This window comes from Solanum lycopersicum, chromosome 11 (genome assembly GCF_036512215.1).
Source record: "Solanum lycopersicum chromosome 11, SLM_r2.1".
NCBI lineage: Eukaryota > Viridiplantae > Streptophyta > Magnoliopsida > Solanales > Solanaceae > Solanum > Solanum lycopersicum.
In genome coordinates, this window is record NC_090810.1 from 2,683,538 (window position 1) to 2,698,406 (window position 14,869).

The 14,869-nt window shown below is 26.2% G+C and overlaps 2 protein-coding genes across 2 annotated transcripts; both read left to right on the forward strand.

Moving 5' to 3' along the window:
• Nucleotides 1-248: 248 nt before the first annotated feature.
• LOC101259393 (cyclin-dependent protein kinase inhibitor SMR13-like) lies at nucleotides 249-871 on the forward strand. Its single transcript, XM_004249972.5, has one exon. The coding sequence runs from the start codon at nucleotides 298-300 to the stop codon at nucleotides 595-597; it is 300 nt and encodes a 99-aa protein (XP_004250020.1). The 5' UTR covers nucleotides 249-297; the 3' UTR covers nucleotides 598-871.
• Nucleotides 872-3,079: 2,208 nt separating this feature from the next.
• Nucleotides 3,080-3,721, forward strand: sig1 (self-pruning interacting protein 1). Its single transcript, NM_001247399.2, has one exon. The coding sequence runs from the start codon at nucleotides 3,160-3,162 to the stop codon at nucleotides 3,457-3,459; it is 300 nt and encodes a 99-aa protein (NP_001234328.1). The 5' UTR covers nucleotides 3,080-3,159; the 3' UTR covers nucleotides 3,460-3,721.
• The last annotated feature ends 11,148 nt before the right edge of the window (nucleotides 3,722-14,869 follow it).

The window sequence follows — 14,869 nt, forward strand, 5'->3', positions numbered from 1 at the left end:
AGGTTCTTAATCATATAAAGTTTCATTAATTAAATAACAATAAAATTGAAAGAAACAAAAAATAGTACTAAAGTTTTTCTAATAGTGTGAACACATTAATTGATATCTCCACATATAAAATTGGTCACATGATATTACAGGTAAGAGTCTCACGTACCATCATGATATTTCGCGTGTATCTTTTTGGTCTTATTCCTAACCATAACCATCCCCTTTTTTTTTTCTCACTAGTATAAATTAAGACCTCAAAATGAATTTTTTTTTACAAACTTTCACTTTCTCTCTCTTAATTTCACCATGGCTAAAGACCTCCAAATTCCAAAAGATTTCCAAGAGAACCAATCACCAAACATCAACCCTCCTCTTCCAAATGGATGCAAAACCCCAAAATCTCTTTCAAGTAGGATTCCCAAAGCTGTTAACTGTCCAGGTGCACCTAAGAAACCGAAAAGGGCAAATCGGTCATTTTACAAGAGAAGATTGCGGTTTGAGATCGTCGTCGTGGTTCCTAGGGAAGAAACTGATTCATTTTTCAGAAATGCTGAAAATGCTAACAATGGTTGTAACAAGATCATGAAAAGAAGACGTACCATGTAAACCCATAAAAATATTTTTTTTTTCAGTATCATCTTATATCTGAAACTCACAAAGTGACCGATTCATAATAGTTGTTGCAAGAGTCTCTAGCTAGTAGAAGTCGTTTGAATTGGTTGTAAGGTGAAGTTTCGTTTATTTCAATTATCATGTCATGTCATATCATATCGTATCGTATTTTTATCTTAGGTAAGTTAGCTAGCTAGCTATGTAGTAGTATCTATTGCACCTTTGTTTTTCTTGTTTTGATATGTCAAAGTATGGTTTCAAGTTTTAATTATGATGGATCTGAATTATGGTTGACAACAATGTTGATAATTGATCTTTAATCTTTAAAAAATTTTATTATTTAATAATAATTAAGAAAATTTACTCTATACGTCCGTATCTCTTCTTCGATATATTTTCTATCTGCTCTCGCATGTATCTTTATCCTCTCTTGAACACATTTTTATGCTTGCTCGAATACATCCCTTTCATTAAGTAATGTATCGAACAATCAAAAAAATGTATCTAAGAAACTGAAATATTCAAAAAAAAATTGTAATTAGGAAAACTTCCGAAATATAATATACTCAATCCCTAAATGTATAGGATTTCTGTACTTAATACTTCTATTTTTATCTATGATATTCACAGCTAGGTTGTATTAATGCAAAGGCGCTAAATTAAGCAAAATATAAGTACTTAGATAGTTAGTTGATGTGTTAAATCATAGATTATTCAAGCACAAAACAAGAAATTAGTATAGCTAGAAATTACCATATATATATATATATATATATATATATATTTCATCATAATATAAGCAAATAAATGATCCCTTTAAATATGAGTGAGGCACATATAATAATTGGACTTCTAAGTCTTAACTAATAAATATATGTAACATATTTCCTTTGTCGTGATTTTTTTATATGCTACAGAAAAAAATATTAGGATAATTATATATATACACTTATTATTATTTTATTATAATCTCTAAAATTTATATAAGAATCTCTTCTCGCCCTATTTTCTCCCATACATTCCTATTCCTCTAGGATACATCCGTATCATTTACAATCGGCGAGTTATGTATCTGCAGATATCTTGATGTATCCGAAATCCTATAAAATTCAATCAAGTGATTTTTGTTATTTGAGAAAGATAAGAATTAAGATATAATGAACTCTCAACTCTACGAAACTTATCTAATATTTATAAAAATATTTATTAGACAGTTCCTATTCCAATTTTTTTATTTTTATCTATGTTGTAATATATCATCTCATAAAAAAATATTGTCTCTCTTATTTGAAATATTTATTTGATTTATTTGTGTATCTTTTTATAATTAAGGTGTTTGTACATCGTATCTAGTGTACTATTGCTAGTAAATGTAAAATGGAAAGAAAATCATTTTACATTGAAATTTTAAAATAAAAAAAATTTAAGATATTTATTTTAAAAAGTTAAAAATAGATAAATTGAGATGGATTGAATACCTGTTTGAGTAGCTAAAGCTGTTTTATGGTACATTTATATACTAACTAAATGACATGCCAAGAGTTTATTTTCTTTCAAATATAATTCTTTTATTTATTGTATCATTAAATTAAGTTAATCATATGATAACAATTTTCTTTGTAAAAAAGTTTGATATGCTAATACATGGAAAGTAGAATAATAACTTGCTCTAATCAATTATAATGTAAAAATTCACCATTAAAGTCAATAATATTTTAAAGCATCAAGAACTATTAAGGGGATCGACTAGGGCAAAAAAGTTTCAACCCACTAAATAAAATTATTGAGATCCCCAATAATAATAAGAGTTAATGATCAAAACATATTTGTCATACCATGTTTTTCTGAGTTTAATATTTAAATTATCAGGTGTTTGTATTTCCATTTGAACCATTACCAATTACCAAAACACGCCTCGAAGCAGACTAGGTCAAGTAATTGAATAGAATCGTCACGCGTGACAATTTAATTTGTTCGTAAATTTTCGTCTGCATGACAACTTACTCATTAGTTTTTTAGGTATATTTTGATAAATAGTTGACAATTAGTTCAAGTCGAAAACTCACAAAAAATGATGGTATTAAAATCTCACAGACTAGCATAATACTCGTAACTTGTTACGTTAGTTATAAGAATAAGATGCATTTTTTTTCTAATTTACCCTTTTATAAATACTTTGTTAATAACTCTAACTCTATCGTAGGTTCTTAATCATGTAAAACTTCGGTAATTAGTTTAAATAAGGGTAAAATTGAAAAAAAAATTATTAATGTTTTCTAAATAGTGCGAACACATAAAATAAATATAACTAGATAAAAGAGGTTCACATGATAGTACAGGTAAAAATCTCACAGATCAACGTAACACTTGTGCATGTATTTTTTTGTCTTATTCCTAACCATCACAATATCACTCCAAATGTAACCATTCTAACCATCCCTATTATATTCTTTTTCACTAGTATAAATTAAGACCTCTACATGAAAATAAAAAAAATACATTTCTTTTCCTCAAACTTTCACCTTCTCTCTCTTCTTTCTCTCTCTTAATTTCACCATGGCTAAAGACCTCCAAACCCCAAAAGATTTCCAAGAAAACCAATCACCAAACATCAACTCTCTTCTTCCAAATGAATGCAAAACCCCAAAATCTCCTTCATTTAGGATTCCCAAAGTTGTTAACTGTCCTGGTGCACCCAAGAAACCTAAAAGGGCAAATCGGTCATTGTGCAAGAGAAGATTGCGATTTGAGGTCATCGTCATGGTTGATGAGGAAGAAATCGATTCATTTTTCAGAAATGCTGAAGATGTTAATAATGGTGGTAGCATGATCATGAAAAGAAGACGTAGCATGTAAACTCATAAAAAAATATTATTCAGATATAATCATCCGATATCTGAAACTGACTGACTGATGGATAGTTATTGCAAAGAGTCTAGCTCTTGCAGTAGTTTTTAGAATTAGTAGAAAGGTCAAGTTGTTGCAAAGAGTTTAGCTCTAGTAGTAGTTTTTAGAATTAATAGCAAGGTCAAGTTTCATTTATCATGTTGTATTGTATCGTATCTTATTAGCTAGCTAGCTAGTAGTAAAAAAGAAAAATAATTTTGAAGTATTATGTAATAGAATCTATTGCACATTTATTTTTCTTGTTTTAGTATATCAAGTATGGTTGTAATTTTAGATATGAATTATGGGTATAAATGAATGAATTGCATCAAGTTTTTTTAAAAAAATTGTTAAATTTTTTTGGGTAATTTTATATTTCGATTATCTGTTTTACAATTTTTATTTTTTAATGAGTTAATGATGATACAATTTTTTTTTGTTTGAGTTCGTTATATATTTATTATATTTGTAGATTGTACTAGCCAACCTCCTGTTTTGGGAAGGTTGTTTTCACTTTCCTTTCTATTTCCTTTTTTTGTACTCTTTTTGAACTGGTTTCTTTTTGGAGTCGAGGGTATATTGAAAATAAACTTTTCGTATATTATATTTTGTGTTCACACTTTGTTTTGTGAGATTACTGTTGTTGTATCGTTTTTGAGAAATTCTCATCTTTTGCTTTGTTTTCTTTTGATTATTGAGTTTTTATAGAGATAAGTTCAGTGTTAAAATTCATAAGTTTGGTGTTGTTGTATTGTTTTTGAAAAATTCTCATCTTTTGCCTTGTTTTCTTTTGATTATCGAGTTTTTATAGAGATAAATTCAGTGTTAAAATTCATAAGTTCTAATTTCAAATATATATATATATATATATATATATATATATATATATATAATTAATTCTAAATTCACCTTTGATACAATAAAAGAAAATGTGAGATTAGAAAAATGGGTGATTTTGTGGTATTGTTAGAAGGAAGTTTGTGAAGATCTTTTTTTTTTATTTATTTGATTTAAGTTATATGTTAGTTATTATATATTTGAATTTTTTTTTATATTTATATAAACTATTAGTTATTACAAATTTGAAAATTTTCAGTAAATCTAATCAAAATGATCTTTTCTTTGAGTTGAAACATTTACTTTTTTGTTATTAATAAATATAACTCTCTCTATGGAGTAATTGACATAATAAGAATTTAATGAGTCAATTTTTTTTTCAATATTCGGAATTTATAAATTTAATATTCTGATCTCTTTTTAAAAAAAAAGTTAATTCGTAAAATAAATAAGTTATTATTTTTTGCTATATTACTAATTATTTATTTAAAAAATAAAAAAATAAAAATATATTCAGTATAATTTTATAATATAAAATTTAGAAAAGATGATATGTATTTAACTTTATTTCTACCTTAAAAGAATAAAGAAACTCTCGATCGATTCAAGTAAAACTTAACCAACAAAGAAGGAAAAAAAAAATAGAAAATGACATTATATCTTTGAAGCAAAAGAAACCATGGATAATAATAACAAGTACAAAAAAATAGTATGAGGATTTTTTTTTTCTAAACAGGTAATATTTTATTTATTATTATTTTCTAATAACTTTTGGATTAGTATTAATTAAGTTTAGTCAGGAATAAGTTGGAATAATTATAATAAACATATTTGACACTTTGTATGTGACATAAACTTTGGGATTGATGAATTTGTTTTTATTCTAATTTTTATTTTAAAAATGAAAAAAAATTATTGGGATAAATATTATCTGTATTTATTGATATGAACAAGAAATACACCATGTGTATTTGTTATTATTATCTTAGCTAAACTTTACACTCAACGTGGAGTTTATTTGTCTTTATTCTATATTTAGTTATACATAAAATAAAAACTTTTTGAAAAAATGGAAAATAATAATTACCCTGATTATTTTTATGAAAATTAAAACCATTAAAATGGAAAACAAAACTAATGGTTTTTTCAGAAGTATAATTGTTATCTCTTTTTTTTTTATTGGAGTTTTGTTATTATTGAAACTGTGAGTTATATTTCAACAATTACCTTGAATTTATTTTTTTTAGCAAATAACATTGAATGAGTATTTATATAATATTGACGAATTTAAAATCTTGAACTCGCAATTAAAAATGAAAAAAACAAAGCAAACGGAATTGGATGGTAGAAAATTGGGATTATTTATTATCTAAAAATTATAATGGCTCTAAAATGGGAAATTCTAATTAATGAATTTTACTTTTTTTATGCTTTAAAATGTATTATTATGCCTTATTTAATCTAATTAGACGATGCAGTTCAACTAAAAGATAAATAAGTTGTAATTTAAAATAGTCATATAAATATAAATATTTAAGGAAAACTTACATAAATATATTATTATAAAAAAATATTTATCATTTATAGTGATGGTATTTTTTTTCACTTGACCATTTTTAATTCATTTATAATACCTTTAATATATATTATAAAGATAAATTTATTATTTAATTATAATACAAATATTAATGATGGATAATATATTTATCAAACATTTTAATACACTTATAATATAATGTGACAATTTTTTACCAAACAAACATAATATATTTCAAAAACAATTATAATTCAAATATATTTAATACATAATTCAATTTTAATACATATTACAGATTTATCACAATATTGCTATAAATGATAATAAACAAAAAGTATCGCTAAAATCAGTAATTATTTTTAAAAATGTATGAATTTATATAATTTTTTCAATATTTAATTCTTTATGGACTTTTTCTTTCTTGACCAAAGAATTAAATGTTAGAAGTTACATATTAAAGAAAAATATACATTATTTACTTGTGTTAAACGATTAAATTTATTTATTTGACAAACACAAATTTATGTCTCTTAATTTAGTATAAATCTTATTATTGGTTTTGAGTAAAATTACCCTTCACCCCAAACCCAACCTTACACCTAGTTTGGATGGTTGTTATCTATTGCATCGTATCGTTTAAATTTATTGTTAGGTTACAATGAAAAGACACATAATTTTATGTGACGATCGTTGATGTGATCATGTCGTTACCTTAATACATTCTTTTCATTTGTCTTTATTTATTATTTAATAACTATATTTCATCTTTACCCTACCTTTTTATAGTATTTCTATTCCGTACCCTACTTCTGTGGTAGGTTTACATTCAAATTTTGTCTGTGTGACATTATGCAACGACAAAAAATAATACAATCTATCTCATCACTGTATTCATTAAAACAAGACAATGCAATATAATATATCACAATATAAGATAATATAATATAATTCTATATATTATAAAACAATACGAAACAACCCTCCGACCAAATTGCAAATGTTGGTTAGTAATGATTGTGATTTATTCAAATGATTCACCTAATTATACAACTAGTATTTTCCTTTCTACTCTTTATTAAATTAGATCTTATTAAAATTGTGAAATTAAACTATACACTCGTGATTACCTATTCAAAGTCATTGACTATGTACACTCAATTAAATTAGCTATTCATCAAGAGTTATATTATATCAATTATTTATGTGATGTAAGAATGAATTTTTTTTAAATTCCATTTTTAAGCTAATTAAAAGAAAGCGTTGAATAAGATTTGATTTCACCGCATTCATTATAACTCAGTTTATTTACATATTGCGAGCGTTTAATTATTACTTTCACTGTACGAATTTTCTGAAATAGAAGTCATAAAATGTAGGTTCAAGCTAAGACTTAGACCTAATATGTCAACTAATTGATACATATATTTTTACACTTTTATTTTTTAATAATATTTGACATCTGAAAAATAAAAAAAAGCGTCATTATATATGAAAAAGAAATTGACGAGTACTAGACTGACAGCTAGGATAATTAATATCATAAAAGCAAATAATTTATAATAGGCCATATATATATGTTCAATCTATAATAATATAATAAAATATCCCATCCCTAATAATAACTCAACAATTCAATGAACAAAACAAAAACAATTTTGATATACTAAATGATGACTATATTATTTTTCTTAAATAATTTTAAAAACATGTACCAAAAGAATATTAAATATTTAGTCACAAAGAGATAAAATAAAATAAAAAGTTATTTACTTTTATTTAAGGTGATAAAAAAGTACCATTAAATTAATATGATTTAATTTTTCATTTATATGGTCCCAAAGCCCACATGAGAATCACTATCAACCACTTGTTTCATAAAAATTAAATTGATTTAAGACAAATTTAGTACCTTGTAAATGCAAATTTATTGTTTTTTTTTTTAATGCCAAACATTTAATCATTTTGGAGTATATTTCAAACTTACATGTCCACTTAAAAAAACTAGTCACATAAGTTGATTGATTTCCATTAATTAAAAGAAGATGAATTAATATTGAGTAATCGGTCAGATATTTTTTTGTTAAATAATTATATTATATATACGAAAAAGACTTAAAGATATTTCCTAAACTATCAGAAATAGCTCAATTTTACCCTTGAACTATATTCTGGATCAAAGTTATCCTTCCTGTCAAAATATTGGGTCATACTTAAGTGCCACGTGAACGCTACATTGACACCACATGGATGCCACATAAGCGCCAAACATTTCTCACTTCTACATAGACTAATAAAATCCCTAATATTTAAGTTTCCTCTCATTTCTCTTAAGATACAATTTCACCCACTTCCACTCATATTCATGGTTAGAGTAAGAACGATTTCACTATTGTTAATGTAAGTTTTAGTTTTTTTGATGTTTGAACTATATAAATTTTGATAGATATTCTAAAATGAATCTTTTTATTACATTAATATGAGAAAATTGCATATAGTTATAAATTGATCGTGTAAATATTTTTTTTTATATCGCAATACTTATACAATATTTAGTCTTAGCAACCAATAAATTGGAATAATAAGGGGAGCAACCTTTCAATTAGATATTTAACCATAAGATACTCAAATAAAATAATAATTTGAGATATAGTAATAATTTTTACACCATTAGTAACAAAACATAAACTACATTAATAATAAAACAAAATCTTTTTCAATCATTATGGTGTTTACAATTAAGTCCACCATGATGACACAAAGGAAAATTCAAATATATACCACCAACAAGCTAAGTGTACATAAAATCAAGCAATTAATCAATGTATTTTGGATTTATTAATAAAAAAACATTAAGTGATATGATTTACTAAAATAATGCATTGTTACTACTAAAATAATGGATTTTTAATATGGTTTAGTCTTTCCGAAATAATTATTTTTCGGCCTTCACATGAAGATAAGAGTTTGTCATTTTATTACTGTTTATTTAATTGTATAGACAAATTTGAAATGACTAGATAACAATTTGAATGAAATGAAGCTTCACCATGTGTCTAAATATGGATAGTTTAAGGGTTTTTTTTATTTTTATTGAAGCAATCGACAATGAGTTTGAAGTCAAATGTCAGTTTATGAGCTTCATAAATATTGTAAAGTGCATTCAAAAGAATAGAATCTATAAATGTTCAAGACGATCTGATAGTCATCGTTCAGCCAGTTCGTAATTATTTGAATAATAACAATCGATTGAAATATTGAGTTTAAAGTTTATGAATTGAGAATTCTATAGTCTTTCTAAGCAATAAGATTCTAAATTAATAATTTATACATATTATATACTAAAACAAATAAAAAATTCATGAGATCAAAGTCAAACAAACCCATTTACTTTGATCTCTGGCTTTATCCCTTGTTTACATATTACTCTCCTTAAAGATGATCTGATTATAGAGGGTGGACAAGGTACGATAGATATCGAATATCATATTGAAAATAAAACTTTTGGTATTGCGGTTTTGGTCTTTTTCCCGTCGTCATCTGTTTTTTTTAAATATTAAAAGATACTAAACAAATTTAAAGGAAAAAGAGAATATATAGCTATGAAATAGATGTATACATGCAATGTATATTACCCAAAAAAACGTATATACGCAACGTCTACCTTCGTATTATCTCTCATTTATTGCCAGAAGTAAAGAAAATGACAGGAAACAAAATGTGTTATATGTCTTTGTCTTGTGTTACAAGAAAAATGTGTTTGTACACCCGGGGTAGATTTTGCACTGTTTTTCTATGACGTGTCATATTTTCTTCTTTATATTTAAAATAGTTGTAAGGTTTGGGTACGTTCTACCATCCTCAGACCTCACTGATGGGATTTCACTGGATATGTTGTTGTTGTTACTTTTATATAAAGAGAGATGTAAAATGCAAGTTTAATCTATAACTACTACAAAATAAAATAATTGTATATCAAATGTATGATTGATGTATCAGAGTATTCACCATGCAGAAGAAATGAAACCCTGAATTTATATTATATAAGTGAATATTTTTTTTCTTATGAAACAAAGAGAAAACAAATTTTAAAGCATATACGACTTTGGGCAATGTTACATGGGCTTCACATTAAAGCCCAAATATGAAGCCCACGAAGTTCGCCAACTTGCATCATTGGGCTGGCGCTAGGTGGGCCGTTGTACACTAAAACACTACAAGGCCCATTTGTTTATTCACCTTGAATTGAAGGAAATTTTTTATATTTTATTTCTTCAAAGAACTAGAAAGATTTTTATTAATTTTTTAAGAAATAATATTTACTAGATTTTTTTGGCTTGTCTCCAAAAAAATAAATATTATGAAGTTTTCAATTCTACGTGTGAAGTGTTTTAGAGTTTCATTGTTAAAATTTATTTGAAATTTCATAACGATTATTATTTTTCACCTGCTTAATGTTTAAAATAAACTCGCGTATAATATCGATATATTAGTGAAGGATTTCATATAGCAACCTCTAGTTTCGTTCAATAAATTTTTATTTACTCTTAGACTTCAAAATATCACTCATTTCATTTGGTCTGGAAGCTTAAAAAGAAAAAAAGAGTTTTAAAATGTATGATTAAAATAAATCACGAATATTTATGTAATTTTAATCAATGAAAATTTTAAATATTCGCGTCAACTTTCTGCAACCCCTTAATAACTACATTAAATCTTCAACTTGTTTTTAAAAGTTCAACACTTGTATATATATTTATAAATCAAATTTTCACTCATATATACAGTGTAATTTTTCGATGAAAATATTTTTGCTTGACACTTCTTGCCCTAGCTCCGCCCCTATTGATAGAAGTAATTTCCTCATAAGAGTAGTTTTATATAATATAAATTTAAATTAATCGACAAGCCGATATAGATATCACATGTCACATTAGAAAAATATATATATTTCTTTATATACTTTAATGTTATTTTGTACTGTTAGAGAATACTTTTCACCTGTTCTTTGACTTAAAATTCTGTATGATACTGTGACAAACAAACAAAAATTCACCAACCCCCTTAGAATTAATTAATTAATTAATTAACTAAAAAATCTTAGAAATTCAGTACGTTGAATATTTAAATTTGCATCTTGTCGATGAGAATTTGATTTTTATTCCTTTTCCTATTTTCCCAAGCACCTACCCCATTAAAAATAATTAATTTATTATATTTCGAACATTTAAAATAGCAAAAAAAATCTCGACTTTTTGTATATTTTTTTCCTTTCTGCTGTTAGTATTAAATAAGGTAACTACGTAAAGTAATAGTAATCAAATTTGGAATTTTAAAGTATCATTAATAAGTTTAGTTTAGTAAATACGTCTCTAATAAAAATTCGTCAAGAAGGACCAAGTACTATAAAATAAATAGCGTAATTCGAGATAAATATTTTTGAAAATTACATGATAATAATTTAAACGACGAGAATATTTTAGGATAATTTTACATAGCTTATCTGAATTGTATAATCAAGTCAAATTCTTGGTATATTTTTTTTTCATTTTAAAGAAAATGTCAAATTTGAAAAAAAAAAAGATTAATGCGACTTAATCAAGCACATTAGTAGTCAAAATAAAAGACACGGTTTTTCTTACTTCATATGTAAACATAATTAAGGATCATTAATTACTCTATATTAAGCATCATCATTTAATTTATTTAGTACTTTTGAAAATGACATTATAATAAGTCAATAGCTAAATTGAAAATTAGTTACATATGGTATCATACAAAAAGTCTACTATTAAATTGGATCAGTAAATGGTAAAGTTATTGTAACGTGACTAGGAGGTCATAGATTCAGACCATGAAAATACGATAATTAGGTTACATACAAATCATATGAACATAGTTTTTAAATTTTTTTTTTGTTTTGACAAAAAATAAAATAAAAAATTGATGATGCAGACAAGATCAAATATATATGTGCATACATAAATACGTCATAATGTGAACTCAAATGAAGTTTACTTTCTTACTTTTCAAAAAAATATTCAATGATATCTGATTAAGCATATTTTATCTTTAATTAATTTAAAGGTTTAAGTCATCTGTAGCCCCTTAAAGTTGTCCACATAATTTATTTAGCACCTCAACTAGGGCTAGTACCTATTGAACACCTATACCCCTTAAAATTGATACCTATTTGACATTTTTCGACAATCAGCCAAATATATGAGTTGTGTGTAGTGCACTCGCTATGACATGGCAGTGACATGACAAATTGGTGAATTAAATGATGACATGTGGCATTTAAATCCAAAAATTTATTTAAAAAATGATATTCTAAAATACAACTATTTTGTTCTATTTACTAACTAAAAAAATTGAAAAGAATTTTTTGAAAAAACTACCCACCAATAAAATGATGACACATGGATTGAGTTAATTTTTTTTAAAAGGCTCTATTTAAATAATTCAAAAATAATTTTATAAATATAAAACTTATTTTGTTTTTATTGTTTTATTTAACCCCGCCCGACCCATTGTCTTCACCGCCACCGCCGACAATTACGACGCCAGCAAATCAACGCCATGCCTCTTCCTTCTCTTTCATTCAATTTTATCTCTTTCACTGACATAACTAGTGCATTATCTTCGTAGCTTTGGTCGTGAAATAATTATAATTATAACATTTTCTGGTAACAAATAATTCGCTGAATCAATATTTGAGACGTAGATCTAAAAAAAAAAGTAAAAAAGCAAGAGAAGAACCATAAATTGTGTGTGAGAGAGAGGTGCAGGGCATGGGGTGGGTTGTGCATAGTTGCAGGCAACGGAAATATAGGGGTGCGTTGTTGCAGGTAAAGGAAATATAGAGGTGGGTTGTTGCAGGTAAAGGAAATATAGGGGTGGGTTGTGCATAGTTGCAGGGAAGAAGACAACTCTTTCTCTCTTTTTTTTTTTTTAAATTATTTTCTTTTAAAAAAATATTAATTTAGGTGTAAAAGTTGGAGAAAAAAATTATTTTTGTACCTTTACACGCTTAAAGAGAGTAAATCACACGTTTTTTAACATGTCAGCATTTTGTGTTCAATGGGCATGACTTTTTAACCATTGAGGTGTTCAATAGGAACATCGTATAGTTGAGGTGTCTAAGTGAAATATGCGGACAACTTTGAGGGGCTGCGTATGACTTAGGCCTAATTTAAATATGCGCTAATATTGATCCCTTTCGCTTATAATATATATTAATAATTCTATTAGTTTTAATCTCTCTTTATGTAGGATATCGTAAATCATAATTTACCAATAATCGAGAGATTTAGAAGTGTTATTAATTATCCCTTTAATTGATAAAATTACATAATCATGTAAAGTCAACTCATATGAGCAGTTTAATTTGAGTTGACATTTTATGGGTTGAGTTGACCCTTATATTTTTAATTAGTTTTTAAAAAATAATAAAAAATAAAAACAGACCCCATGGTTTTAATTTGCTAGCTCAACACCAAATATTTATGAGATCATCACAACATGTCAACTCTTTATTTAATATATAAATAAAAAAATATGAATAGAAATAAGTAGAAGCAGATGAGTTAATTAAAATACTATTAAATCCTAGATATCATATTTAAAAGAAAGTTCCATAATTCGACGTAACCCTTTTTTCGTCAAGTAACAAAGTTTGTTGTAATACGAGGGTCGCGATGGATTAATTGAGATTTCTCTGTTTTTATTTAGAAGTTTGAGTTTGAGTTTTTGGAGAGTAAAAAAATTTAATTGAATGTGTCGCCACTAAAAGTATATCTTGCAATGTATAAATTCAAATTTAATTCATTTTAGAGGTCTCAAGTTCGAAATTCTTGCCAACGAAAGCAAGGGGCTTGTCTTTTGGATCGAGCTCGTCGCACCAGACTTACCTAGGGCGGATTACATCTCCTATGTGGTTTGCGAGCTATTGCGTATGAGCGAAATTTTATCCTGTACGCACCCAAAGGATATCGGCTGCGGATTTTCTTTGTCATACAAAAGTAATAGTTCAAATTTAATCAAACTTTAAATGATGATATCGAATATTGAAAAAGAAAAAGGTAACAAAGCTTTTCATTTATCGATTCGTATATAATCTCTTAATAATATTCGATCCGTGGATACTCTTAATGTTACAAAAATGACTCACATTTATCCTTATTCGTTTTACACACATCTTTATAAACACTATCCATTTTAATCAAAATAACATGTCAACTTACCACATCAACCTCTTCTATCTTTTATCACTATTTAAAGTCATTAACAACTTTTAACATATGTCATTACTATTATTTTAAGATCCAAGTAATTAGCATGAGATAATTATACAACTAAGATATGAACTATGAGTTTATTATTATTTCTTAAAATAAAATAAAATAAAAGAGGTGATGTTGATTTATATTTAAGGACACATGCAATGAATGAAGAAGAGAAGACAAATCATGTTGCTTGCTTACTTGGACCAGCTTGGCCATGGGCTATTGACTTCAATAATAATACAATTAATCCATTGACTTTGAAGAGGAGATTAATTATATGTTTTTAATAAGGAATGACAATGGATCGGAGCGGGACGAACAGAATTAGTTAAGTCTTCTTTTGTTTAAAGTTTTGCCTTGCTTTATTTTGTATAACTCTATTTAACCGTTTGCATCGTTTAAAATTTGTATTTTTTCTTTCATTTTTCGATTATTTAGATTTAGATCCATTGACTTAAAAAGGAGATTAGATGAATGAAACAAGACAGATATCCTGCCTTTCCGAACTTCATTTACTGAATTACACTAAATATGTTAAGAGTCTCTCTATTATGAAGATTGGATTTATGCCCCCAAACTCGTTCGGACAAACTTACCTAAATAGCTTTAGTCTATTTAATTCTTCATAATTTTTATATTATGATTGCCCAAATATAGCATAGTATGACTTTTTGTATGTCTATGGTTATTACTTGTTAATTATTGGATTGAGTCATGAAGC

What these genes read in the sequence shown, in the direction of transcription:
- LOC101259393 (XM_004249972.5), top strand. Translation starts at nt 298, where the DNA reads ATGGCTAAAGACCTCCAAATTCCAAAAGATTTCCAAGAGAACCAATCA.
- sig1 (NM_001247399.2), top strand. Translation starts at nt 3,160, where the DNA reads ATGGCTAAAGACCTCCAAACCCCAAAAGATTTCCAAGAAAACCAATCA.